General features: G+C 62.4%; 3 protein-coding genes across 3 annotated transcripts in view; 2 read left to right on the forward strand and 1 right to left on the reverse strand.

The window, feature by feature from the left end:
* TXNRD3 (thioredoxin reductase 3) overlaps nt 1–4,761 on the forward strand; it is a 34,138-nt gene extending 29,377 nt beyond the window's left edge. The window contains exons 15-17 of the mRNA XM_086365479.1: nt 242–337; nt 4,034–4,168; nt 4,322–4,761. Coding sequence (XP_086221605.1) covers nt 242–337; nt 4,034–4,168; nt 4,322–4,390 — 300 coding nt within the window. The 3' untranslated portion in view covers nt 4,391–4,761. The remainder of the gene's footprint in view (nt 1–241; nt 338–4,033; nt 4,169–4,321) is intronic.
* C22H3orf22 (chromosome 22 C3orf22 homolog) lies at nt 4,495–14,348 on the forward strand. Its single transcript, XM_086369017.1, has 4 exons — nt 4,495–4,625; nt 12,654–12,783; nt 13,233–13,364; nt 14,020–14,348. Exons 2-4 carry the CDS (start codon nt 12,695–12,697, stop codon nt 14,201–14,203), a joined length of 405 nt encoding a protein of 134 aa, XP_086225143.1. The 5' UTR covers nt 4,495–4,625; nt 12,654–12,694; the 3' UTR covers nt 14,204–14,348.
* A 661-nt stretch (nt 14,349–15,009) lies between these two features.
* Nucleotides 15,010–22,032, reverse strand: CHST13 (carbohydrate sulfotransferase 13). The gene is made up of 3 exons (XM_086369016.1): nt 21,854–22,032; nt 17,153–17,235; nt 15,010–16,459 (listed from the first exon to the last, which is right to left on the reverse strand). Exons 1-3 carry the CDS (start codon nt 21,948–21,950, stop codon nt 15,617–15,619), a joined length of 1,023 nt encoding a protein of 340 aa, XP_086225142.1. The 5' UTR covers nt 21,951–22,032; the 3' UTR covers nt 15,010–15,616.
* Nucleotides 22,033–24,703: the final 2,671 nt, after the last annotated feature.

The following is a 24,703-nucleotide window of genomic DNA, read 5'->3' on the forward strand; positions in this document are numbered from 1 at the left end:
CATGGACTGTAGCCCAGCAGGCTCCTCCATCCATGGGATTTTCTAGGCAAAAGTACTGGAGTGGGTGCCATTGCCTTCTCTGAATAAAATGTGCAGGAGAGTTTATTTCCGTCAGACTCGGAAGCTGGGGTCATGTGTGTTTAAGTGTCTGAGCGCTGGTGGACAAACTGCCATCTCTGTGTGATCATGGAGCCCTGCGGGGGCGCCTCCACGGACGCTGACCTCTGCCTGTCTCTTGCAGGTCTACCACACTCTGTTCTGGCCTCTCGAGTGGACAGTGGCCGGCAGAGACAACAACACTTGTTACGCGAAGATAATCTGCAATAAACTGGACAACGTACGTCATGCGGTCGGAAGCGGGCATGCTTTGATTTTAAGATGTCGCTTTTAGTCTCGTATCTGGGTTTTCATAATCTCCTTAAAGATAGCTCTCGGGGCTAGGCAGAAATCCTTCAGACTGCCGCCCAGGTGCTGGGCTTGCGGGGGCTGGACATGTGTCTCCCTTTCTCCCTGGGATCGTGTCTCTCGGGCGCTCTGACTGGCGGTGTGGAGCCTCAGGCTCTGCCGTGATCTGGGCCGTCAACGACACAGCGTAGGCGCGTCCGTCTGCATCTGGAGACACAGGCAGCCTTGAAGACGTTGCGGGTTTGGTTCCAGGCCTGGCAATAAGTCGAATGTCACGGTCGTGCGAGCCCGGTGTTGTTTGGTTTCCCTGTGCGTGTGAGGTCACATTTACACCAGACTACAGTCTTTATCAGTCACATTCTGTCTAAAAAATTCAACGTACAACCTTAATTTAAAAATACTTTATGCTTAAACGTTCTAACCATCAGCTGCGCCCTCAGCAGATTGTAACCCTCTTGCTGGTGGAGGCTCTGGCCTCAGTGCTGGGGCTGCCGACTGATCAGGGTGGAGGTGGCTGAAGGCTGGGGTGGCCGCAGCTGTTTCTGAAAACAAGATGACCGGGACGCTTGGCCGCTCGGAAGGACCCGTGTTTCATGAGTGGTTTCTCTGGAGCAGGCAGTGGTGTTTGACAGAGTCTCCCCCACAGTGGCACTGCCGACCTGCCGTCCTTTATCTGCCAAGTGTGAGTCGTGTCCCGAGTCCTGGTTGTCATCACGGCTGTGGTCACGCCCTCTTGCAGGAGTGGCTCCACCTCAGGAACTGCTGTCTGTGCTCGTCTGTCGGGAGCAGCTCCTCCTGCATTCGGTTCATTCTCAGGTGGCGGCAGCGCAGCCCCGTCTTCAGGACCCACTTTTGACCCCCGCTCTCCTGCTGTTGCCGCCGCGTCTCCCTTCCTTCCTCCAGGAAGTCCTGGGCCCCTCGCTGTCATCCTCAGGGACTAGAGTCAGGTTCTTCCAAACACCTCTCGGGTTTCTGTTCTGAGTTCGTCCCATGAGCTGTGATGCTCTTACGGCATCTGGGATGGGACTCCTCTCCAGAGGCCTTCAGTCCACTCTGTCCGGATCCGCCAGAGGACTCACTGTGGCAGCTGCAGCCTAGCAGAGTGGATTTGTCCAATAATAAGACTTGGAAGTCCAGATTGCTTCTTAACTGCTGGACAACAGAGGGCGGTTGTGTTAGCAGATGTGAAAGCGACACCCATCACGTCGTACATCCCATCAGAGCCCTGGGGTGGTCAGGGGCATGCCATTGGGAAAGGGCACTCATACTTGGAAAGGAGTCTTTTCTTCTGAGCAGTCGCTTTCAAAAGTAGGCTTATTTTAAGTAGGCTTAAAATATTCCGTAAACCATGTTATAAGCAGATGCCGTCCAGGCTTTGTTGAGCGTAAACCAGAGTCAATTCAGCGTAATTGTTACAGGCCCTGGGGTTCGGGGAACGGTAGGTCAGCGCCGGGTTCCAATGTGTCAGCGCCCAGCACGAGAGCAGCCTGTCCTCTGAGGCTGTGAAGCCAGACTCTGACTTCTCCTCTCTCACTGTGAAAGGACTGCGTGCACCCTCGGCCGCTTCAGTCATGTCCGAGTCTTTGTGACCCCATAGACTGCAGCCCGCCAGGCTCCTCTGTCCATGGGACTCTCCAGGCCAGACTACTGGAGGGGGTTCCATGCCCGCCTCCAGGGCCTCTTCCCCACCCAGGAACGGAACCCAGGTCTCTCACGTCTCCAGCATTGGCAGGCAGGTTCTTTACCAGTAGCGCCGCCTGGGAAGCCCACGAACGCCCCAGATGCGTCTTTCCATCCACATTGAAAACCACTCGGTGTCGGAGCTTCTGGGGAGGTCAGGTCTTCTGGGTGAAGGGCTGCAGCCTCTGCGGCGGCGCTTGCTGCCGCCCCGGCCCCGTGCTGCCGTCTCTGTGAAACGGTTCCTTCCTGAGTCTCTGCGAGCCCGCTCCGCCAGTTCCCACCACCCTGCAGCCTCCCCTCTCTGCTCCTTCATGGAACCGGAGGGGATCACAGCCCTGCTCTGGAGGCTTTGATTGGAGGGCACGGCGGCTGGTGTGGTCTTCTACCTGGACACCAGAGCTGCCTCCACCCACGCCAGCAGGCAGGCTGCTGCTCTCCCCCTGCTCCTCCGCTCGCTGGAGCAGCGCTCCCTGTTTCCTTGGAGAGCTGTCGCTCCGCGTTCTCAGCCTGGCTGACTGTCCGGCTCAGGAGGCCCAGCTCTCGGCCTGTCCTGGCTCTCCACCTGCCCTCCCCATTTCCAACTTCTGATGTCAAGGAGAGGCGTGCGACTGTTCCTTCCATTTGAACGTTCAGAGACCATCATTGGGAGATTATTGGCCTAATTTCAGTGTGTTCCTGTCCCAGGGCAGAGGGAGGCCAAGGACGGGGAGACAGGCTGGGGGCTGGAGCTAGTTGGTGGAGCCTTGAGCAAAGGTCCCTGTATCACATGGACCTGGTTCGAGGTACCCAGAACAGTTACAGGAGTAACATCGCAATCCCTGATCACGGGTACAATAATAAGGAAGAAGTTTGAAATAGTGTGAGAGTTACCAGAATGTGGCACAGAACCACCAGGTGACCAACTGCTGCTGGAAAGACGTTGCCAGGAGACATGCTCAACGCAGGGTTGACACAGACCTTCAGTCTGCAAGGAACACAGTTGTGTGTGACACAGCGCGGTCTGCCTGTGGATGGGCCGCATCACAGGCAGTCAGGAGATGCCTCCATGCAGTGAAAGCCTGGTTAGAATTACTCAAATTCTAATGGAGGCGCTCACAGCGGCGGGTGCAGGGCCCCCTGTGGAGCACGAGGGAAGGCTGAGAGCCCCTCGCCCCTCCGTGGGGACAGCAGGGCCCCTCGAGGCCGGTGAAGAGTGTGCCAGGCTGTGCCAGGACGGGGCTCCTCCCTTCTTAGAGTCTGAGATTCTTTCTGGGGAGGTCGGACACGAAGTTGCTGATGATGTGACCTCATGCAACCCTCCTAGGGTCCCTCCCGTGGGGCCCAGCAATTCCAGGCATCGCCCACGGCCTCCAGGGAGTCCAGTCACTGTGGGGTGTTCTTCCCCGCTGTGGGGGCCGGGAGTGTGGGGGCACAGGCCTTCCCCTGGTGCACTGTTGGCCCTGAAGCTCTAGATGTGGGGAGAGAGATGAGAGCTGTGGACGGGGAGGCTGAGTGCTGGAGACCCGCGGGTGCCCGGGATGAATCGACTCCCCCCAGTGTGTGGGTGTGGGGGTAAGGGGAGAGGGCCCCCCACTCCCCGGTGTCTGTGCCCCAGGCCGGGAGTGGGGCCCCTGCTCGGAGGGCACACGCCCCAGCGTGGCCGTTAGCCCCGACTCGTCGGACTGTCATTCAGCACTCTCTCGGGGTAACTGGAAGCGTCCACCATGCTGGGAACCCCTCTGGGCAGCGGGTGCACACTCGTCCTGATGGGTCGGGGCTCACGGTACCTCAGGGCATGCACCCAGGGCTCTCCCCACAGAGTCTCAAGGGTGCGGGTTCCTGGTGGTGCTCTGGGCTCAGGGCGGCATTAGAGCCGCTTTTCTGGGGGAGACGCTGTAAGTTTCAACTGTGAACTTGGGGTGACAAGGCTCCTACTCGGGGCGTTAACCTACTGGCTTCCTTTCGGAAGGATCGGGTGATAGGATTTCACGTCCTTGGACCGAACGCCGGGGAGATCACTCAGGGGTTTGCTGCCGCCATGAAGTGCGGGCTCACAAAGCAGCTGCTGGATGACACCATCGGGATCCACCCCACGTGCGGAGAGGTGCGCCCGCTGGGGCTCCGGGGACGGGGAGGGGCCCGCTGTCCTCAGCCGTGTGCTCTCGAGGGCGGCATCAGCGTCGCGTTAGGGACGTGTCCTCCTAAAATTGGCGTCTGCAAGGCTGCGTGTGAATCGCTGTCTCTCCTCCCCGGGCAGGTGTTCACCACCTTGGAGATCACCAAGGCATCGGGACTGGACATCACGCAGAAGGGCTGCTGAGGCTAGGCCCCACCGCCCCGTCCTGTCCCACCCTGCGGCGGGGAGACAGCGCGTGTGGCGCAGGGAGCCCACGCTGCCTGGGGACAGGAGGCAGGACGGCGCGGGGCCGCCACCCGGCTGGGCTGACGGGAGGGCAGACTCGCTGCCTCCTTGACGTCTTCGCTCAGAGCCGCCAGGTGAGCCAAGACCGACCTCTGCCCGCCAGCTCCTCCGCGAGGCCTCTCTCGATGGACTCGTCCAGGTCAGCACTCCGCTTGCTGCAGTTTGAGCCCCTCCCTGTTGCTTCCAGGAAACAGTCTCTGTTATGAAACTGACTCCAGGGGGCGTGTTCAGCCTGTTGATCTTCAGAGTAATATTAAAAGGTTCTCAGTACTGTATTGTGTGAAATCTAATTTAAAGTTATTTAAAAGGGTTCTGCTCACAGTCTGTTCACTCACAGGCTGGTTCAGCAGATGACCAGGTGATGCCAGGGCCTGCCCTTGGGCTGTGCACGCCTGTCGGCATCTCAAAGGGCTGGAGGCGGGCAGCCTTCCCTGGGGAGGAGCCTGTTTCCTCCCAAGCAGACCCCCCAGCCCCACGCCCAGGGTTCCAGACGGCAGTGCGGTCCTGGGCTGCCCTCCTCCCATTGGCCCACTGGTCCATTGGTCAGAACTTCGTTTTTAAAGAAACTTTAGGCCAGTAAGCAAGTCGGGGTCACCGTCTGTGGACGGGGTGTTTGCTACCCTCCTGGAGGCGGCAGAGGGGGCTGCAGAGGGGCGGGGTGCCCAGCTTACCAGTCCCAGGGTCCAGCTACTGCGGAGAAACGAGCAGGCAAGGTGGGAGAGCGGTTGCCGTGGAGGCAGCCTGGTGGCCCGCAGGAGACGCTGTTGGTTCCTGCGTGTGGGCTGGCGGCAGCTGAACAGGGTGTAACACAGGCGGAGCGTTTTCTCTTACTTGTTGGAGCATTGTTCACGACGGCCGTCTCAGCGCCTTGGCCAGGCAGTGCTGCTGTCTGCGTTGTCTCGGCCTTGGCGTCGAGTCACTGTCTCTTCTCCTTCAGGTAGGTCTTCTCCTAGGATTACACCCTGTAACCAGCTGAGATCTGTGTCTGGAATGCAAGAATGGCTCAACACGCAGAATCCAATCGGCGCAGTATACCTCATCGGCAGAATGAAGGGAAAAGAGTCACATGATGAGATCAGTTGATTCTGAAAGAGCATTTGACTAAATTCAACACATTGTCCTCGTTAAAAAGTACTCAGTGAACCAGGAATAGAAGAAAACCACCTCTGTGTAACAAAAGCCGCACGTGAAAGCCCCACAGTGATCAGCTCACAAGGCAAGGCCGCCGCCTTTTGCACTTCTGCTCACCAGAGTCCTTATTAAAAGTTTATGCAGAGCAATTAGGCAAGAAAAAGAAGTAGGATCATCTCCACTCACAGATGATGGGTTGTAGATGTAGAAAATACTGAAGACGCCTCATGTCCAGACACAGAAGCTGCTGGACCTGGTGAATGAGCTCAGCAGGTTGCAGGATGCGAAGTCAACTCCAGGAAGTCCGGTGAAAGCCTGTACACCAAGCGTGATCCGTATCGAAATGAAGAAAACGATTCCACTTAGAGTAGCCCCCAGAAGAAGAAAATTCATAGGAACTAAATTAACCAAGGAGATGGAACAGTTGTGCAGTGAAAACTACAAACTGTTGAGAAAAGGAAGACAAATAAGTGGAAGGACAGCTTGTGTTTGTGGATCAGGAAACTTAATGCTGTTAGAATGTCAGTTGTGCCTGAAGCAATCACACATTCAGGTTCTGTCAAAAACTCAGCAGTGACTTTTGCAGAAATGAAAGAACCCGTCCTGAAGTTCCCGTAGAACCTGAAGGGGATTCTGAACATTCAGAACAACCTTGAAAAAGCCCAGAGATCACACACTTTCTGTTTCAGAGTTTACTGCAGATCCTCAGCTGTGAGAACAGCATGGTCCCAGCTCAGAGTGGGGCGTGTGGAGAACAGGGAAGTCAGGCCTCACGTGTCAGGTCGGGGGGACCGTGGAAGCAGCACTGAGACCCTTTCATAGCAAAGTGTCCTCTTTCTCCCGCTGGCGCTGGGAAACCACGCCAAAGGGCAGCGTCAGATCTCTGCTAACATCGTATACAGACGTCCGCTGAAAGTGGGCCAGGGACCTAAACGCAAAAGCCACAGAGCTCACAAGCAAGCCCAGGGCCGAGCTCCACGACACTGAGTTTGGCAGTGACTCTTCATGCGGCCAAAGGCACAGGAGACGAGGTAAATGGACAGACTGGACCTCAGGGGTTAAAACTTTGTGGGGTCAAGGGCACCAGGACACTGTACAGAGCAAAAGTAAGTGCGGTCAAGGGCACCAGGACACTGTGCAGAGCAAAAGTAAGTGCGGTCAAGGGCACCAGGACACTGTGCAGAGCAAAAGTAAGTGCGGTCAAGGGCACCAGGACACTGTACAGAGCAAAAGTAAGTGCGGTCAACGGCACCAGGACACTGTGCAGAGCAAAAGTCAAAGCCCAGAAGGAGAGGGGAGATGTCCAGGCCACACGTGCTCCAGAATGCAGTATCTGGAATATACTGAGAAACTTCCAAACCCAGTGACATAGAAACAAACACGCAGGTTGAAAACGGGCAAAGGGCCTCAGCAGACATTTATCCACAGAAGATGCGCAAACGGCTGGCGCGTCACGGAGGAACGGAGATGAGAGCTCACTGAGCTGCCACCCTCGACCGTCAGGCTGGCTGCTCAGCTGCTAAGTCACGTCTGACTCTTTGTGACCCCCTGGACTGCAGCACACCAGGCTTCCTGGCCTTCGCTGTCTCCCAAAGTTTCCTGACATTCATGTCCGTCGAGTCGGTGATGCCATCCAGCCATCTCATCCTCTGTTGCCCCCTTCTCCTCCCACCTCCAATCTTTCCCAGCATCAGGGTGTTTTCCAGTGAGTCAGTTCTTCGCATCAGGTGGCCAAAGTTTTGGAGCTTCAGCTTCAGCATCAGTCCTTCCAGTGAATATTTGGGGTTTATTTCCTTTAGGATGGACTGGTTTGGAATTGAACATACACTTTAAAATGGTGAAGACGGCTACTTCCTCGTGCATTTTATCAGGATTTTAACTGCATTTAATTGTGTGTCAGTTATGCCTTAATAAAGTTGATCTAAAAAAATGAACCAACAGCTTTAAAAAAAAGCCCAAGACCAGATGGTGTAATTCTGTGAAACGTAAAAGAAGTATTAACAGCAATTTCTCTCAAAATCTTTCAAAAAGCTGAAGAAGAGAGACCACTTCCCAAGTCATTCTATGCATCACTGTCACAGGCTACCACAGCCGGATGGAGACGCAGCCAGCACACCCTGGCCAGCACCCGACGGCCCGGTGCCACGTCCTCGGCAGGGCGGAAGTCCCTGCTAGGCCCAGCAGGTCTCTAAAGGACTGTACGCGAAGTGAGTTTTGTTCCGAGGCTGCGAGGGTGTTTCCCAATAAGGAGCTCACCCGATGAGACACCACATTAATAGGATGACAGGCGGAGACCACGTGACCATCTCAGTTGGTACAGAAAAGCATCTGCAAAATCCAACACGATAAAGCCCCGTGTGAAAACCCCACAGACCACGCTGTCCTCAGTATTGAGACGAGACCGAAAGGTTTTTTCCTCTAAGATCAGGAACAAGATAAAGATGCCTGCTTTGCCTGCTATTCATTCAACTCACCCTGGCGTTCTAGAGAGAGTAATCAGACAAGAAAAAGAAGCAAAAGGCGTCCGCACTGGAAAGGAAGAGGCAGACCTGGGTCTGTTCACAGACGACACGAGACCGGCTTTGGCGGCCCCCTCACTGCGTCTTCTCTGTCTGTGGGCCTGTCTGGTCGTGGGTATTGTAGAATAAATGTTCAGTTGATCGTGAGCCGTCAGAGCCTCCTAACCCAAGGCCCTCTCTGCTGTGCACGCTCTGCTCCGGACGCATGTCTTCAGTTCCTGTTGATGTCCCAGCGGCGCGCGCACCCCCATCCAAGGCCAGGCATCACTCACCTGGACCGCAGACCCAGATGTTTACCTGCCCACGTCGGGGTCGGGGCCCCGCAGAAAGGCAGAGAGGCTGACCGAGACGGGACTTGTGCCCTCGTGCAAGGCCGCGCCCACCCGCCGTGGTGGCCTGCGAGCCCCTCGTGGCCTCCGTGCGCACAGCGAGTGGCTTTCGCCCGAGTGTCCCTCGGGCCCGCCCCATTACCCACCGCCTCCCTCCAGGGACCACGTCTCTCCTTGCATGAGCTCCGCTGGCCGCTGGGTCCACCCCAGGGCTCCCGGCCCGCTCGCCTCCTTCTCCGCACAGACGCCTGGTGTTCCCACGCACGCCTTGTCGCGGCTGTCTGCACTGAGCACCCGGAGCAGCTGCGGCGCCCCAGCCCGCCCTGGCCTCACCCGGCCCGCGCTCTCCCGGCGGAGGCCTCCTCTCAGCACTGGTGTTAGACTGTCAGGCTGCTGCAGAGGGGCCGGGGCAGAAGCAACCAGAAGCATGGAGCCCCACCTGCCCACAGGCCTGCCGTCACCTGGGCCGAGCCCCGGGCCCCTGGGCACCGTGACCTCACCAGTGTGCCAGAGCCCCTGGGAGTCCCTCCCACCTGGCCACGGGGTGCACACGGGGCTCTCCAGGAGGGTCATGAGTGCCGGGCCCTGGCAGGGCGGGCAGGGGGCTCACCCGGCACCCCTCACAGCCACAATCCTGGGCAGGTGGCCCTCGGCCCTCCCTGGTGGACACTCTCCTGCCTGCGCTCCTCAGGACAGGCCCAGCCCACCGGGACCTCCAGGTGCTCAGGGTCCTGCACAGCTGTGGGCCGCCTGGGGGCTCCTGGGGCTCCACTGGCTGCAGGCCTCCTTCCCCGTCTTGCTCACTCTGCCCCTCGGTTCGTTTCCATCTTCGAGAACAATGGGCTTGGCCCTGTGCGCACCTCTGGACCCCAGCAGGCTGCTGCCCTCAGCCCACCACTGCAGGGCTGACTCTTCACTGCTGACCCAGCGACGGGATGCCTCCCAGCCCCACCTGGAGGGGCTGCCCCGCCTCAGGGCAGGAAGTGCTGAGGGAAGGGGGTCCCCACCTCAGGGCAGGGACGGCTGAGGGGAGGAGGAGGGGGTCCCCGCCTCAGGGCAGGGACAGCTGAGGGGCGGAGGGACCAGGAAGAGGGGTCCCCACGGGGCTCCCCTCGGGCCTCATCCTGCATCGCACCCCCAGCAAACCCCTGGACAGGAGCGCCACGTCAGGGCCGCTCCGAGACCCTCCGGATCAAGGCCAAGGACGTGAGGGCGGAGGCAGGCCCTGCTGTCTGCACCGTCCGCTCCCCTCCCGCCCTGGTCCTCACGCTGAGCTGGGGCCCCGGCCTAGTAGGCTCCCCGCTGCTCGTCCACCGGCAGTCCGGTCGATTCCTAGCCCAGTGGGGTCTCCATGGGGCAGCAGACCCCGGAGCTGCACCCTTACGCCTGCGCTCCTCAGCCCGGCCGCTCCTGGGCTGCAGCCAGGGCTCAGGTCAAGGTCAGCCAGGAAAGGAGCTTCTCTTTACTATTTCTCCGCATCGCTTGGCACCTGGCCCCTTAGTTCCCAACCAGGGATGGAGCCTGTGGCCCTGCATTGGGAGAGTGGAGCCTTAGCCACCAGACCATCGGGGAGGCTCTGAGGAAGGAGCTTTATTCCCACCAGGTGGGCTGTTTCCAGGCCCCGTGTGGGCTCTGCTCCCACGTGTGTGGCTGTGAGTGCTCCCATGCAGGGTCCTCAGAGACGGGGTGCCCACCAGCCTGGCTCCACGCAGCCCCTCCCACGGCCCCTCCCCGGCCAGGAGTCACTGATTGTGACCTCGGGGGCTCTGATGCTGGGTGAGGCTGCGGGCCTGGCCCCGCATCCTGGGCCCAGAGCCTGGCGGCGCATGGCAGCCAGGACCATGGCCAGCATTCGCCTCCCCCAGGTTCATCACACAGGGCAGCCAGTGAGTACCTGGGCCTGGGCTCTGCTCACCTCCACCTTTCTGGCTGCAGGGGGGCCGGCCCTCACATCAGCATCCTCCCGGGCCGGGTCACTGCCGGGCGCTCTGACCCACACCAACAGCATCTCCGCTGGGATGGGGGTGGCAGCCTGGACCCCCAGGGGCCCCCCTGCCTGTGGGAGCAGGCTTCCCACAGTACACAGGCCCAGGCCCACAAGCAAGAGGGTCCGCAGGCGACCTGGGTAGGGTGTCGGGGCCCCTGCCCGCCCCCTCCAGGCCCTGGGTTCCTGGGCAGGGCCATGTCCTCTGTGGTCACTGCTGGGGTACCCTCTGTCGCCCAGCTGCTCCAGGACTGTGGGAGCCATGTGGCCTGGACACCACCTCTTCCCCCACGCACTGCAGGGTGGGGGACAGAGATACAGGCAGGGCAGTTCCCCCCAGAGCCTCGGTCTCCTCACCTGAAGAGGGCGATAGCGGCCTGTCTGCCATCAGGTGGGGAAGTAAACCAGGGCCCACAGCGTGGCCCAGACACCCCGCAGGCTCACCCCGTCCTGGACCTGGGCCCCCTGCCCACTCCCTGCATCCCAGCCTGACGCCCCGGGAGGGGCTGAGAGCCTTGCTCTCATACCAGCCCAGGTCCCTCGCCCAAGGCCTGCCCTGGTGCAGAGGGCTGCCCCATCCCCAGGGGCCCAAGGCTCCTGGGGACCCAGCCCCTGCCCGGAAAGAAGTGCTTGTTTTTCCGAGGCTTCTCTCCGGTCTCAGGAGATCCGACAGCAAAGTGTGGTCACAGGAACGCAGCTGCTGCAACTCAAGCTCAGAGAAGCAGGGGGCAGTGCCCCCCCCAGAGGGTGGACGGGCGATGATGCAGGCCAGAGGGCCCCCGGGAGCTGTGTGCAGCTCAGAGAAGCAGGGGGCAGTGCCCCCCTCCAGAGGGTGGACGGGCGATGATGCAGGCGAGAGGGCCCCCAGGAGCTGTGTGCCCACGTGTGCGTGCGTGCTCAGACCGGTGCTGGGGGCCTTCATGGCCTTCACCCTCAGGGCCTGTGGCTCAGCGGCTTCCACGGCGGGGATGGGGGGACAGGCCCCCACTGCTGCGAGATACCGTGTTTGGGAGCCGCTCCCTTGGCTCAGCGGGGCTTAGGGTGAGAAGGCAGGAAAGAGGCCTGCCGTGCTCATCCCCTGGCCCCCTAGGCCCTCCAGGGGCAGTGCAGTGGAGAGCAGCCTCGAAGCTGTCCCGGCCGCCCCATCCCTGAGACGCCAGCAGGGCCGCTTCAAGGGCGCCAGCTCCCGGGGAACCTGTCGCCTGGTGCGGTCGGTCCCGCTGGTGTCTGCACAGCCCCCCGCCTGGAACCAGGGCCCCCCACGCCAGGAGGGGCCTGGTAGGCGGCTGGCTTCAGCCCGCGAAGGTCACGGGATGGTGATGTGGCTGCATGAGCACAGCCACTGGGGCGAGGGGCTCACGAGCCCCTGTAGTCAGCCTTGTGCCCAGTCCTGCTCCGCCCCAGCTTGGGTCATCCTTACTCTTGTCTTATCCTTTGAAAGAGAACTACCCGTGACTGTGGGGCAGGGAAAATGGCCCAGCCACTCGAAAGCTGTGGGGCAGATCTCTTTAAAACTAAAACAACGGGCCTCCGTCGGCCCAGCAACTGCACTCCCAGCGCGTGCAACAGAGAAACAGGGATGCATCCTTGTGTGGAAATCTGTGCGTGAACATCCACAGCAGCTTTATTCATGATGACCCAGCCTGGGGGCTCCCGGGGCCCAGGGGGAGATGGTCAGTCCAGCCCAGCCTCGGGCAGGAGCCCCTGCAGACCCAGCCTGGAGATGGCACGGGGCAGCCCGTCTCCTGAGGGTGCCAGCCGCGCCTTTCTGCCTGTGCGACCTTGTGCGGCCACGGCCCCACATGGCCCGGAGAGCTGAGGTGGCCCCGGCTGGGCCGCGTGGGGTGGATGCGGCTGCGGAGGGGGCAGCATCTGGGACCTGCAGGGCCAGTCAGCCGAGGGCCCCTCTGACTGTGGGGGCCACTCAGAGCCCACGCTGGGTGTAGAGCTGTGTGCACACACGTGTACACACACACATACACACAGATTGTAGGGGCGACTCAGAGATGGGCGTGGTGTAGAGCTGCACACACACACGTGTACACACACACGTGCACACACACACTGACACACCAGAGCAGGCCTGTGGAGCAGTGTGCTGAGCACTGGGGGGCTCACAGCCTTCCTCGGCGCCCCATCTCCGTGCGCTGTCGGGGAAGCCTTGCTGTTCGAGTCCTGACTGGCTCCTCCAGCCTCTCTTCCAGCTCCGGCTGAAGGGTGCACCTCACTGTAGCCCCCTTCTGTGATGGACCCGAAGGCCCCCAAGAAGTCCCGCCAGGGAAAGAAGAGTAAGGCCAGGACGCAGGAGAAGTTTGCCAGGAAATTTCCATACAGGTAGTAGACCCTGAGCCCGAGCCAGGAGGGCCCCCCTTCTGCAGGCCCCCACCCCAGGAGCACCCTCTGGGAAACACGGCAGGAGCGGGTGGGGGTCTCTGTCCCCTGAGCTGCTCCGTGCTCCCCGATGGCGGGCTCCACACCACCCCTTAGCCCCTGAGCTGGGCCCCCCAGAGCCTCGGCTGGCTGTTTCCTGTCGCCTGTTCAGCACACCTGCTCCTGTGGGGGGTGTGATGGGGTCTGGCTGTGGGGGCGGGGCAGGAGCCCGCAGAGCCCGCAGGCTGGGTGGCCTGGGGCCTCTGCCTGGCGGCCTGTTTCTCTGGGTTGAGGGGTCTGGGAGGGCTGAGGGCAGCCCCGAGCCCAACCTTGGGGGCCACGGCCTCCTCACGGTTGCCCGCGGCAGGGGCACCTGCCCTCAGCTCTCAGCCCCGGTCTGTCACCACCCACAGGTTCTCCTGGCTGACGGAGACCAGCTCGGAGCCCCTGCGGCCCTGGGTGCTCACGAAGATGAGCAGCTTGCTGCGGGAGCAGCTGCCGCTGCAGAAGACGCTGCTGCCCACGAGGTCCATCCCCGTCCGAGGGTGAGTCTCAGCCCCAGGCCCCCACGCAAACACAGCACGTCTGGGCCGAGTACGTCGAGCCCCGGGGAGACTCGCACTCACTCCCACACACCCTGCACACGGAGGACACCCCCAGACCCCACACACAAACGCAAAGATGCACAGACACTTGCCCTGACCCAGACTGTCTCTTTGAAGGGCCCCACCCGGCCCACCACCCGCACTGACGTGAGTGGGCATGGGGCCTCGGGGCCGAGGCTGTGTCTTCTCCACTGTGCTCCCGGGCCTCTGAACCTCTTCTCCCCTGGGCTGACGGGCTGGGCTGCAGCTTCTCCCGTGGAAGGGTTCGTCACGTCGGGCCCTCTGAGAGCCTTCAGGCCGTGTGGCCAGGTCCTTGTGTGGGGGGCAGGGGGCGGGGGCTGAGGCCTGCCCCCAGGACTGCCCTGCCTCGCACCCTGAGCCCTGCCAGTGGGCAGATCACCCAAAGCTAAAGGCCGAGTTTATCTGAGGATAACGGAGCCCCTGAGATGGGGGAGTTGGAGGGGGAGGGTGGTCTCAGGCGGAGGTGGCCACCGTGCTGGTGGCACCTGCTGTGGCTTGCCCCCAGGCTGGCAGGCCCGTGTCTGGGCCAGGCCAGCTCCCTGGGGTCAGCGTGGGGCTCTGTGTGATTCTCCAGGCTGGGGGCCCCGGATTTCCCACCTCTGTCCTGCCTCCAGCCGCCGCCATCGCCACCAAGAAACCTCTGGGAGCTGGCGCTGCTGACCCGCCGCTTCCCCAGGCTTGCAGCACCCCCGCCCACCCCCCGAAGCCCCGCTCTGCACCACCAGTCTCTGGGGCACTCAGCCCCCAGGCACTCGTGACAGTGGCCACCGGGCAGAAGTGACCTATGGGGAGGCAAGGAGCCCTGGAGAGGTCGCCCGCAGATACACGCTGCAGGTTCATAGCCCTGGACGGTTGTCTGCACGCCGGCCCCACGTTCTCATCCATAAAATGCGGTGACGGTCAGCTCTGCAGTGTGAGCATCATTTCCTCGCGTTTACCCCCAAATACACTCAGGCGTCTGGGATAGCCGGATGGCGATACTCTGGAGTCCTGCTTCGGGGGAGCTCGTGTGAAGGGGAACCACCTAGTATCGTTAGTGGGCGCCTTTTTGCCACGGCTGCGCCTGGAGGAGGAGCAGGAAGAGGCAGTCTTTCCACCCCAATCGGGACAGTCTAGGAAGGGTGCTCAAGCAGTTCTTAAAGCACAGCAGAGTCTAAATGCTGGTGCCACGTGTGTGTATTAGGAAGTGGTGTGTGTGTGTATGCGCGTGTGTACGTAGGGGTGCACGCCTGTGGGGTGCACGCCTGTGTGCTGCACGTGTACACGCCTGTCAAAACTTGGGTAGAAAAGCACGCACACCAGGGCGGCAGCGGCCCCAGGCACAGGGCTTGGCTGAGCTGGTGTGGCTTTAGCGCTTGGCCCAGGCAGAGTAAAAGGACGGGTTTTCCCCAGTATCACTGCCCCCCTGGAGCCAGAAGGTGGCAACCCCCCAGGGTGTCTGCGCTCCTTCTCCCGGTCCGCACACAACCTCTGACACCTGCGCCCTGCTGGGAAGGTGATCCAGGCTCAAGACCAGACCACCTCAGACACCAGAACAAATGGCAAAGGGAGACACAAACCCGTATTTCACAAAGTAACAAAACGCATTTATTTCAAACAGGCGAGCTCCCCGGCTCACCACGGTCCTGTCTAGTCTGCTCCTGTATTGCCTACTCAGCTCTGTTAACGGTGGACACCCAGCATCTGGCTGGACTGAGGCCAAGAAGGAGCCAGAACAGGCCCCCCCCCGCCCCCGCCCCGGGGCGCACCGTGTGGTGGGGTCCTCAGGGTGCCCAGGTGGCAGGTCACCGCCCACGGAGGCAGAGACAAGGCCGGTCCGGCCCTGGGTCTGGTCGGGGTGGGGTGCGGGGGTAGGCGTCTCTCCGTGGCCGGGCTGCAGTGACCAGGGCAGGTGAGATGGGCGGGCCCCTGGGGGTGGAGGCCAGCGCAGAGCCAGCATTCTAGTCTTGTGCCACGTTTAGGCTCAGGACAGACCCTCGCAGCCTAAAAGCCTATTGTTCCGTCCTCCAGGGTCCTGGGGACGCGCCCGCCAGCCAGCGTGCTTCGACGAGGCCGGCGTCAGGCACCCAGGGGTCCAGCCCCCGGAGGCGAGGCGGGCTGCGCCAGGATGCGGTCCGCCCAGGCGGGGCGAGCACGGGCCGTCTCGGCGCGCACCCTGGGCCGCGGGCGGGCTAGCGCAGCCGCAGGTAGGAGGGGACGGAGTAGTTGAAGAGCAGGAAGTCCATCTTGTAGAGGCCGAAGAGGCGCCGCTGGTAGAACGGGCTGATGTCGCGGAAGAGGCGCTCGGCCCGGTCGCGGGCGGCGGCCCGGGCCCCCGGCGGTGGCTCCGGGAAGTGCAGGCCGGGCGCGCCCGCGAGGCCCAGCACGAAGGCCGCGTCCTCAGCGAGCGTCTCGAACTTGCCCACCACGTCGTAGCGCAGGCGGCACGGGTGGCAGAGCGCGTGGGCGCGCTCCCAGTGCTCGTTGAGGGGTCCATCGCGGCGCGTGCGCGGGTCCAGGAGGTAGGCCAGGAACTCGGCGAAGCGCACGTCGTGGCCGCGGGCCAGCGCGTCTGGGCTTGGGTGCGGCCGCAGGCGCCGCACGATGTCGGTGCCGAAGCGGCGCTGGAAGGCCGCGCCCCAGGGCCGCTGCAGCTTGTTGCGGTAGGCCGAGGCCAGGCGCTCGAAGGGCTCGCGCACGAAGAGGAAGGCCAGGTAGGTGCGCAGACGCCGGTTGACCTCGGCCGGGCTGAAGTCGGCCAGCGAGGGCAGGCGGCCGGGCGCGTGCGCGTCGGGCGCGGGGATGGCGCGCGGGTCGCCGGAGCCGCGGCCGTTCAGCGCCAGCAGCACGCGCTTCCAGTTGGTGCAGGCCACCTTGGGCACGTAGCAGTAGAGCAGGCCGCGCGCGTCGTCCACCAGCACGTGCCGCAGGTCCTCGGGCCGCAGCAGGCGCTGCCGCCGGGTGTGGCGGCTGCAGGCGCGGTGCAGCAGCTCTCGCCGCTGCCGATGCACCTCGGCCAGGGCGGAGCGCGGGCCCTGCGGGGACAGGGCCACAGAGGGAGCCCGGCTGAGGGGCCGTGAGCCTACCCGGCTGAGGGGCGGGGAGGATGCGACTGATCGCCAGCAGGTCCTCACTGCCGCCCCCCAGTCACCGCCCCCCTGCCCAGGGAGGGGTCTCCACCTACACCAGGCCCTTCCCAACAGCACCACAAGGGCAGAGGTTCAGGTGAGGCTCCTGCCTTCGCTCCCTGGCTTGGAGCAGAGCCCGTACCTGGCAGGTGCTCAGTAGAGCTGAGGGCACCTTCAGAGGCGTGTGTGAGCTGGGCCTGTGCACTCAGTCGGCACACACTGGGAACAGCATGTGGACCCTCAGGCTCGGGGGTGGAGGGTGGCACGCCTGGCCCGTCTCCCTGTCCCAGCAGCACTGAGCCTGGGGCTTCCCTTTGTGTCCCTCCTGCTGTGGGTGGCACACAGCCCGCTGCTCATTATGTCCCCCACGCGGAACGCTGCAGCACAGAGCCGGGCATAGTCCACACCTGGAGGGCTGGGTGGGCAGATGGGCGGCTGGACGCCCCCAGGTCTCTCCGCCTGCCCCTAGCGTTTGCCCCATCACAACCTGGCCTTCACTCCCTGGCCAGAGCTCGAGGCGGCCACAGCCCCCAGGCAGCAGGTCCACACGGGCTCTGGCCATTGTGGCTGGAGGAAGCAGGGGGAGGGGGGTCTGCCTACCTGGTCCAGGTTGTAGAGCGTCTGCAAGGGGCTTCTCCTCTTCCCGCCAAGCCAGCTTGTGCCCACAGCGTTGCTCTCGAACGCTGGGGGCGAGGGAGAGGTGTTCGCCGCGGCACCAGACTGCCCGTGGCCCTAGGGGCTTAGCCAGCTCGCCTGGGCACACTGCATCCACCCCTGGGTCTCGGTACCCCCATGTCCCGCCTGCCTCGGGGGTCACTGATAGACCGAGTCCCTGTCACCAGGGCAGGGAACTTGCCCTCCAGAGCTTCAGGGGCTTGGGCGGGAGCAAACAATGGGAAAAGGGGAAACCACTGCCCTCTAGGAAGGCCCTGACCACCCAGCCCCACCTGCCTCCATCTCACACCCCACCTCTGCCAGCCACGTCCATGCAGCCTGAGGGTGAGGGCCCAGTGGGGAGGCCAGGCCAGCCTCTCCCGGCCCTGGGGGCAGGCAGCAGCTGGGGTCGCACCGCCAAGCTGCCGGCTCTCTGGTGGCAGCGCAGGTGAGCAGGTCAGGTGGCCGCTGGGGACGCCTGCAGGGGCTTCTCCGTCTCCTGCTGGGGTTGCCCCACCTCCCGGTACTCTCAGGTTTCCCTGGCAGCGTCCAAGTGTACTGACGCTCTTCCCCAAACAGCCACAGTCTCATGTTTGTCTTAGATATGATTACACTTACCAATAAAACCTAACAAGTTGTAATACCTTTAAGTATATCACCCAAATTGTCAAGTCTTTGGTTAGACTGATCAAGAAAAAAAGAATGAAGACTCAAGTTACAAAAAAATGGAAATGAAAGAGGTGATGTGAGTACTGGGCCTTATAGAAATAGGGCTTCCCCGGTGGCTCAGATGGTAAAGAATCTACAGTTGAGGAGATCCAGGTTTGATCGTTGGATCGGGAAGATCCCCTGGACAATGAATGGCAACCCACTCCAGTATTCTTGCCTGGAGAACCCCACGGACAGAGGAGCTTGGAGGGCTACATCCATGGGGTCACAAAGACTCGGACATGACTGAGCGACTAACAGTTTGACTTTCATAAAAATAATATAGCTAAGAACATTTTATGTGACCGAGGTGTGCAAATTTAAATGTATTTAATGGCTGTCAAGAATGTATTGAATTTGTAAGAATATGGAATATTCACAAGAATATCTTTAATAATTCAGGATCACGTTAGAAAATAATAAATTCATAAGAAAAGGAAGTTTTCAATGATCCTTGGCTTTCAACAAACTGAGGAGTCTTAAAATGCTGCCAGGATTCAAGCATTTTCCTTAAGACCAATCTTTGGCAAACAAGCAAACTTGAACAGTTGGTGAACTGCTGTGTTGGCCAACTGACCACAGGCAGCGGTTCCCAAGCTTGAGCGTGCCCGGGGCCTGGCGCACGTCCAGAGGTTCTGGCCCCCGGGTGGGGCCCGTGGTCTGCATCCTGACAGTCCAGGCTGCTGAGGCCTGGGAGCCCCCTGAGCACCGCTGAGCACTGCCTGGGGGACTTGGTTAAAAGAACAAGTCAATGACCGGCAGACTGGCCTTGCTGGGCCTGCAGACCCCTCTGTGTGCACCCGGCTCCCTGCCGCACCTCTGGCAGCCCAAGGGCCCCTGCCCACTCCAGTGTCCCCAGAATAAGGGCCGGGCTCAGCTGTGACCAAGGCTTTTGGAGGGGTGAGGCCCACAGGGCCTGCCTGTGTCCTCAGGATCATCAGTGACCCGCAAGACGAGCCGCCGTCCTCTGGCTGCCCACTGGCAGGGAGGCCCCAGGACCTGGTGGCCCCACGATAGCCAGGCACCTCCCACAGCCCTGGGAGGAGGGCTCTGCCTCACCTCTTTCCAGTGGGGGTGGAGGCCCTGAGGGGGGACGGGGAAAGGCTTGTGTCCCCCGGGGGGGCAGGCAGAGCAACAAACCAGGCCGCCTCTACCCCAGGCCCACGACTCAGAAGCACCCAGCCTATTGGCAACACCAGCCCTTGGGTGGAGCCTCTTCTTTCCCAGCCAGACCGAAGCCTGAGGGAAAGCAGGTCCCACACCAGCCCCTGAGAGCCAGTGGGTGGAAGGGGAGAGGCCCCAGAATAGCCAGGGGCAGTGATTACGGGGCTGGGCCGCCCCTGCCCAGCTCCACCCCGTCAGCGCAGGAGCAGAACCCTGGTCCAGCGGGCGGGCAGGCCGGTGTGGAGGAGGATGAAAGGTCCCTGGGTCCAGCCCCCCCAACCCCCCCAACAGCTGGAGGCCGGGGCTCTGAGGGTAGGGCGGTCCCCAAAGGGCCCCATGGAGCTTCCTGCAGCCTCCTCCCCCCTTGCCCCAGTCCCCCGCCTGTGTCCTCAGCCAGCCCAGGGCAGCCACTTGGGCAAAACCACAAGCGGGTTCTGCTTTGACAAAGGAAACAAAAATAGCAGGAGGTTAGTGAGAGGGAGAGAGAGAAGGAGGGAGCGGGGAGGAACTGAGTGGTGTCAGAGACAGAGCTTCCCGGCGGCAGGGACGGAGGCTGGGAGAAGGGGAAAGACACGGGGAAAGCGGTCTGGAGTAGCTCAGAGCAAACCAGCTGGGTGTGAAGGGGCGGCAGGCCGAAGGAGGGCGCTGCCCTCAATCTGGGGGTGCCCAGTGGGCCAGCCCCGGCCTGCTGCACGTGGGCTGGCATGTCCCGGGCAGCACAGGAGTGGCCGGGAGACCCGGGAGCAGGCAGGAGCGCACAGCACCCCTGCTCTGCTCACTGACACCATGCCCCCAGGGGTCGGAACTACCGTTATCCCATTTGACAGATGGGAAAACTGAAGCTCAAAGAGGCAAAGAAACATGCTGAGGCCTCCCAGCAAGTAAGGGGCCAGGAGCAGGCTTGACGCCAGGCCCCGGTGAGAGTGCGTCCTTAGCTGCCGAGGCCTCCTGGAGCCACTGTGCCCACACACCACCCTGCCTGCCCTCACAGCACCATGGGCAGGGGGGCAGCGTGCCCCATGGGAAGCCAAAAACAAGCCCACCCTAAGGACAGGCCCGGCGCAGCCGCACTGGGCTCCTTGGGACTGGCCCTGCGGGACGCTGTGCTGGGCGACCCCCAGCCCAGGGAGCAGAGGTTACCACACAGTTTTCTGGTTAATAAGTTCTAGCCAGGCCAGTGTCGCAAGAGCAGACGCCGAGCAGCACGGCCTGGCCGGGTCAGCTCCCCTTGCTGACCTGCAGGCCCTCAGGGGTCAAGCCCTTCAGAAGGAAAAATCGATCCTGCCTTTTTCCCTGGGAAGAGTTGTGACCTCTCCACCCTGAGCTCCACGGCCCCCGGCACGGAGCCCTGATTGGGTGGATCGCTCTGCCCGGGACGGTCACAGGCTTCACTCCCGCCTCGGACACCGGGTGCTGGCAGAGCCCAGGCTACAGCCTCCTGCTGGCCGCCAGCGAGTCCCGTTCCCTCCAGGGCCTGCCCCGGCTCCCCGCCCCTCGCTGTCCTGCCGCTCTGTGAACACCGGCGCCCTCTGCCCGGGCTGCTTCTCCAGAAACCTCACCTCTGTGGGGCCCAGACTTCTCGTTAGGATCTCAACTCAAACATCCCTCCAGAAAGGGGGCCTCTCCAGTGGCCAGACTGCTGTTAGTTTCTTCATGGCACTCGTTACTGCTGAGACCGTTCAATTCGTGCGGCGGGTGTCTGAACGCCCCAGGGGAAGTCGGCTCAGTGAGGAGGGGACCATCTTGTTTTCCTGTAACCCCTGGACCTCGCCTGGCATCTGGGTTGCTGTTCAGTCGCTCAGTCATGTCCAACCCTTTGCGACCCCATGGACTGTAGCACGCCAGGCTTCCCTGTCCTTCACCATCTCCCAGAGTTTGCTCAAACTCATGTCCATTGAGTCGATGATGCCGTCCAACCATCTCAGCCTCTGTTGTCCCCTTCTCCTCCCACCTTCAATCTTTCCCAGCATCAGGGTCTTTTCTAGTGACTTGGTAGTATTAAAGACTGATAGCCCCTTCCGGGCCATGCGGAGAGCACCCCAATTCCTAGCCTGCCACTCAAGGCCACTCATGAGTGGACCTCAACCTACTTTCCTTCCTGGCCTCCACCGCTCCTCATATGCACACACACACGTGCACACATGCAATCATGCACACACACTGTCACACACACACCCACAGCCGGGAAAGGCAAAGTCAGAACAGGCCTCTGCCTGGGCACCTCCAGACCTCCGGGGCCTGTGCAGCCAGCAGGTCAGCGGCCCACGGCTCCTAGGCCTCTGGAGTGAGTCAAGTTGCAGCACATGCTGGAGCAGGCACTCCGCACGGCTGGCACCACGGGCTGCCTGTTTCCCACACCGGACCCTGAGGAGGGTGCTCCAGACCGAGTCCTTCCTGGTGCAAAGTGTGGTGCGCGGAGGGACCCACCTGGACCGGAGCGTCAGGCCGCCACCCACCCGCGGCTGTGGACACTGGGGAGGCGGGAGCTTCCAGGCGCGAAGTGGGGCGAGGCAAAGGAGGCAAAAGACCCGGGTGGCCTAATGCCCTCCTCGGCCCACCGCTCACCTGGTCCCTGGACAGAGGCTGGGAGGCCCGGACTGTCCCCCTCCCGGCCTTGGGAGACCGCATCGCAAGCCCTTGCGGGGACCTGGGACGCGGGCGCAGCTTTGAGTCTTTCTGAGCGCCCCCTCCCCGCGCCTCCCCCGTGCCCTAGCCCGGAAAGAGACCGCAGGTGCCCCCACCTGGTCGGGTACCCCACCCCCGGCAGGCACTCACCCGGGCGCAGGGCGCGGAGCGCGGCGCCCAAGAGCAGGAGCACGGAACCCAGACACGCGGCCGCCAGCGCGCGCCGCCGCCAGCAGGGGCTCGCCATGCTTGCCCGGAGCGCGCCGCGCTCGGCCGGGCCCAATGGGGCCCGCGCTGGAGTGGGACCCGGGGCACGACCTCCGTCCCGCCCCTGGACCCGCCCACGGGCTCGTGCTCAGACCGCACCCGAAACCCAGGGCCGTCCAGAATCCGCGCCCCAGGGCCGCACTTGGATCCGGACCCGGGACCCTCCCGCCGGCGTGTACACCACTCCACCCCCGAGGCGCGGCGGTGCAAGGGCTTCGCTGTCTGGAGGCGAGCCGGGGCGGAGGTGGGGGGTGGACTCGTCCAGTCTGCCCGGCCCCTACCCCGTCCAGCGGGGCAGTGAGCAGCCGCCCAGGGCGCGAAGGGTGGAGACCGGCGGAGAAGCCCTGTCGCCGTCGCGGTTTCGCCCGCTTCCGCCCGCTCGCCCGGGCGCCGTCCTCCGCCGACGCCGAGCACCCTCATCACAGCGGGTCGGGGCACCCGGTGCCCCCTTTGCTCTTTTGCTGCGTGAAGCCGCCTGTACGAGATCCCCGCTGACTCCCCCAGCCCCAGAATCAGGCCAAGGGTGCCTCTCCCTCACCGGAGCCCACCCTTTAGCCTTGCTCTCCATGGGGGTCTCCAGGTCCTGCCTTGCAGGTGGCAGCCAGATGTGAGGGGGGGGGGATGTGCTGAGACGGGGGTCTCCTTCCGCCTCTGGACATCAGGACTCCTGTTCTTTGCCTCCTCCCCACAACTGTTGCAGACCCCAAGGGAGCACTCAGAACTCACTGAGGACTCCTGAGTGCAGGCTGGTGAGAGTGAATCCCACCTTGAAAATGCACTCGCGCAGCGCCCCAGGGGGCTGGGAGACACTCCAGACCCCAGGGTCCAGCTGCCCACTGCGTGTGCAGATCTGGGTGTGTGTGCGTGAACCAACCCTGAGCAGCGTGAGTGTGTGGGAAAGGGGTGCATCTCAACTGCTTCCAGCCCTGCCGGCTTCTGCTTAGCTGCTGTGTGTGGTCAGGAGAGCTGCCTGACCCCTCTGCGCCCAGTTCCCCCACGAAGTGGGCTTGCAGTAGGACACACTTCACCGTGTGGTGGGAACCGAATGAGACCCAGGAGACGTTCAGCATGGCACTCAGCCAGTGCCGGCTAAGTACACTGGAGATTAGTGTATTATTACTGTTAGTGTCTGGCAGGTGGCGCTGGCTTCTGTTAAGGTGGTGACATAAAAATTTCTTCCCGTTACTTAGGGGACAATATTAAGTAAATAACGGTTCTGCTGTCTTAAAGATAGGGCTCCAAATTCTATCCTAGGTCTCAAAGAGCAGAGGGCAGGAAGCCGCCCAGGACAAACCAGGAGCTCTGTATTGTGACTTGCCGGACGCCCAGGACAGAAGGCCTTGGGGAGCGTCCAACTCACCCCAGAATAACCTGAAGGCAGGGCTGCTGCTGCTCTGGGCCTGGGACCCAGATTCCGGGTCATCCACTCGCCCAGCTGGTTCTGAACCTCCCCTACCACCTGCTTAAGGATCTGGGTTCTCTGCAGTCCCAGCCGCAGGCACCCTCAGGCAGGCGTCCTGGGCCCTGTGCTGCCACCTGGTGGCCACATTTAGAACAACATCTCAGCCCATCCCAGTCCAGGAACGTCCAAGAGGCCCCCAGGACTGCATTGGGTCTTGGGGTGGGAGGGCCCACATGCCCAGGGCTGGGGTGGGCACGGGAGAAGGAGCGAGTGGGCACAACCATCGCAGCTGGTCAGGGGCTGTGAAGACGACAGGGGTGCGTAGGGAGGCGCCAGGTGCTGAGATGAGTCCCGCAGCAGACAGCTGTCGAGGAGACCCCAAAGGGAGAAGCCGGAGAGGCAGACAGGGCGTCCCTGCTCCCAGCCTGTCGTGGCCACGCTGGGGCTCCTGGTGGACCATGGGGGGCAGGGAGGGGGTGGGGCCTGGAGGGAGGCTGTGCATGGTCAGGAGGGGGTGGTCTCGGGGTGCAGGCCCTGTGTTGAAAGTGGACGGATCAGTGGTCAGGGTGTGCAGAGAAGACCCCCGGGCAGGAGAGTGGAAGCAGGGAGGAAGGGACGCAGGGAGGGGCTGATGGCCCCGGGTGCGAGGTCTTGCCTGGCAGAGACGGGGGCCCAGCGTGGCCTGGGTGACGGTGCCAGGTGGGCAGGGCTGGGCTCGCAGTGCTGGTCGCCAAGGGCGAGGAAGAGAGGCTGGCCCAGACAGGCGTGGGCCTGGGGGAGAATCCAGCGCGGGCACTCGATGCCGAAGAGGACGGGCCATGTCCAGGGTCAGGGCCGGGCTCAGGCCCGGGAGGCACGCTGGGGGCCTGTCCGCCTTGCTTGGCGCCTCGTCACTCCCGCAGTTTTACTTGGTTTGTCTGTGGAGCACAGTGCGAAAGCCCCAGAGTCCTTCTGGATCAACGTCGAGGCCAGCGGCGGCCCCACCAGGACTAGCTGTGTGGCCGTGGGCGGGCCCCGCACCCCGCAGAGCTCGGTCTGCACCCCCACATGATGGACACTGAACCCCGCAGGCTGGCCGCGGGGGCTGGGCGTCCAGCTGACGCCGGAGTCCCCGGGTGCAAACAGTGGGACACGTCAGGCTCTTGCATACACACCAGGCGTGGGCGCTCACACGCTTGTGTGTGCATTGGGACGGCGCCCAAGGCCGTGGGCTGGCCGGCAGCCGAGCTGGGTCCACGCCCAGGGCGGTTGCCCACCCCTTACCTGGGGCTGCTGGGGCTCTAGGGCGCCTCTTCCCAGCTCTGTGAGTGGCCCTGGGCCCCATCCGGAGC

This window comes from Bos grunniens, chromosome 22, assembly GCF_055505025.1.
Source record: "Bos grunniens cultivar Pamir isolate PY7600 chromosome 22, Bosgru_T2T1.0, whole genome shotgun sequence".
NCBI classification, from domain to species: Eukaryota; Metazoa; Chordata; class Mammalia; order Artiodactyla; family Bovidae; genus Bos; species Bos grunniens.

Excerpts from the sequence above, each read along its gene's own strand:
- C22H3orf22 (XM_086369017.1), top strand. The coding sequence starts at position 12,695 with ATGGACCCGAAGGCCCCCAAGAAGTCCCGCCAGGGAAAGAAGAGTAAG. Across the intron at positions 12,784-13,232 it reads GCCAGGAAATTTCCATACAG|GTTCTCCTGGCTGACGGAGA; the intron begins GTAGTAGACCCT and ends CACCACCCACAG. Across the intron at positions 13,365-14,019 it reads AGGTCCATCCCCGTCCGAGG|GCTGGGGGCCCCGGATTTCC; the intron begins GTGAGTCTCAGC and ends GTGATTCTCCAG.
- CHST13 (XM_086369016.1), bottom strand. The coding sequence starts at position 21,950 with ATGGCGAGCCCCTGCTGGCGGCGGCGCGCGCTGGCGGCCGCGTGTCTG. Across the intron at positions 17,236-21,853 it reads GCTCCGCGCCCTGCGCCCGG|CGTTCGAGAGCAACGCTGTG; the intron begins GTGAGTGCCTGC and ends CCTCGCCCCCAG. Across the intron at positions 16,460-17,152 it reads CGCTCTACAACCTGGACCAG|GGCCCGCGCTCCGCCCTGGC; the intron begins GTAGGCAGACCC and ends CTGTCCCCGCAG.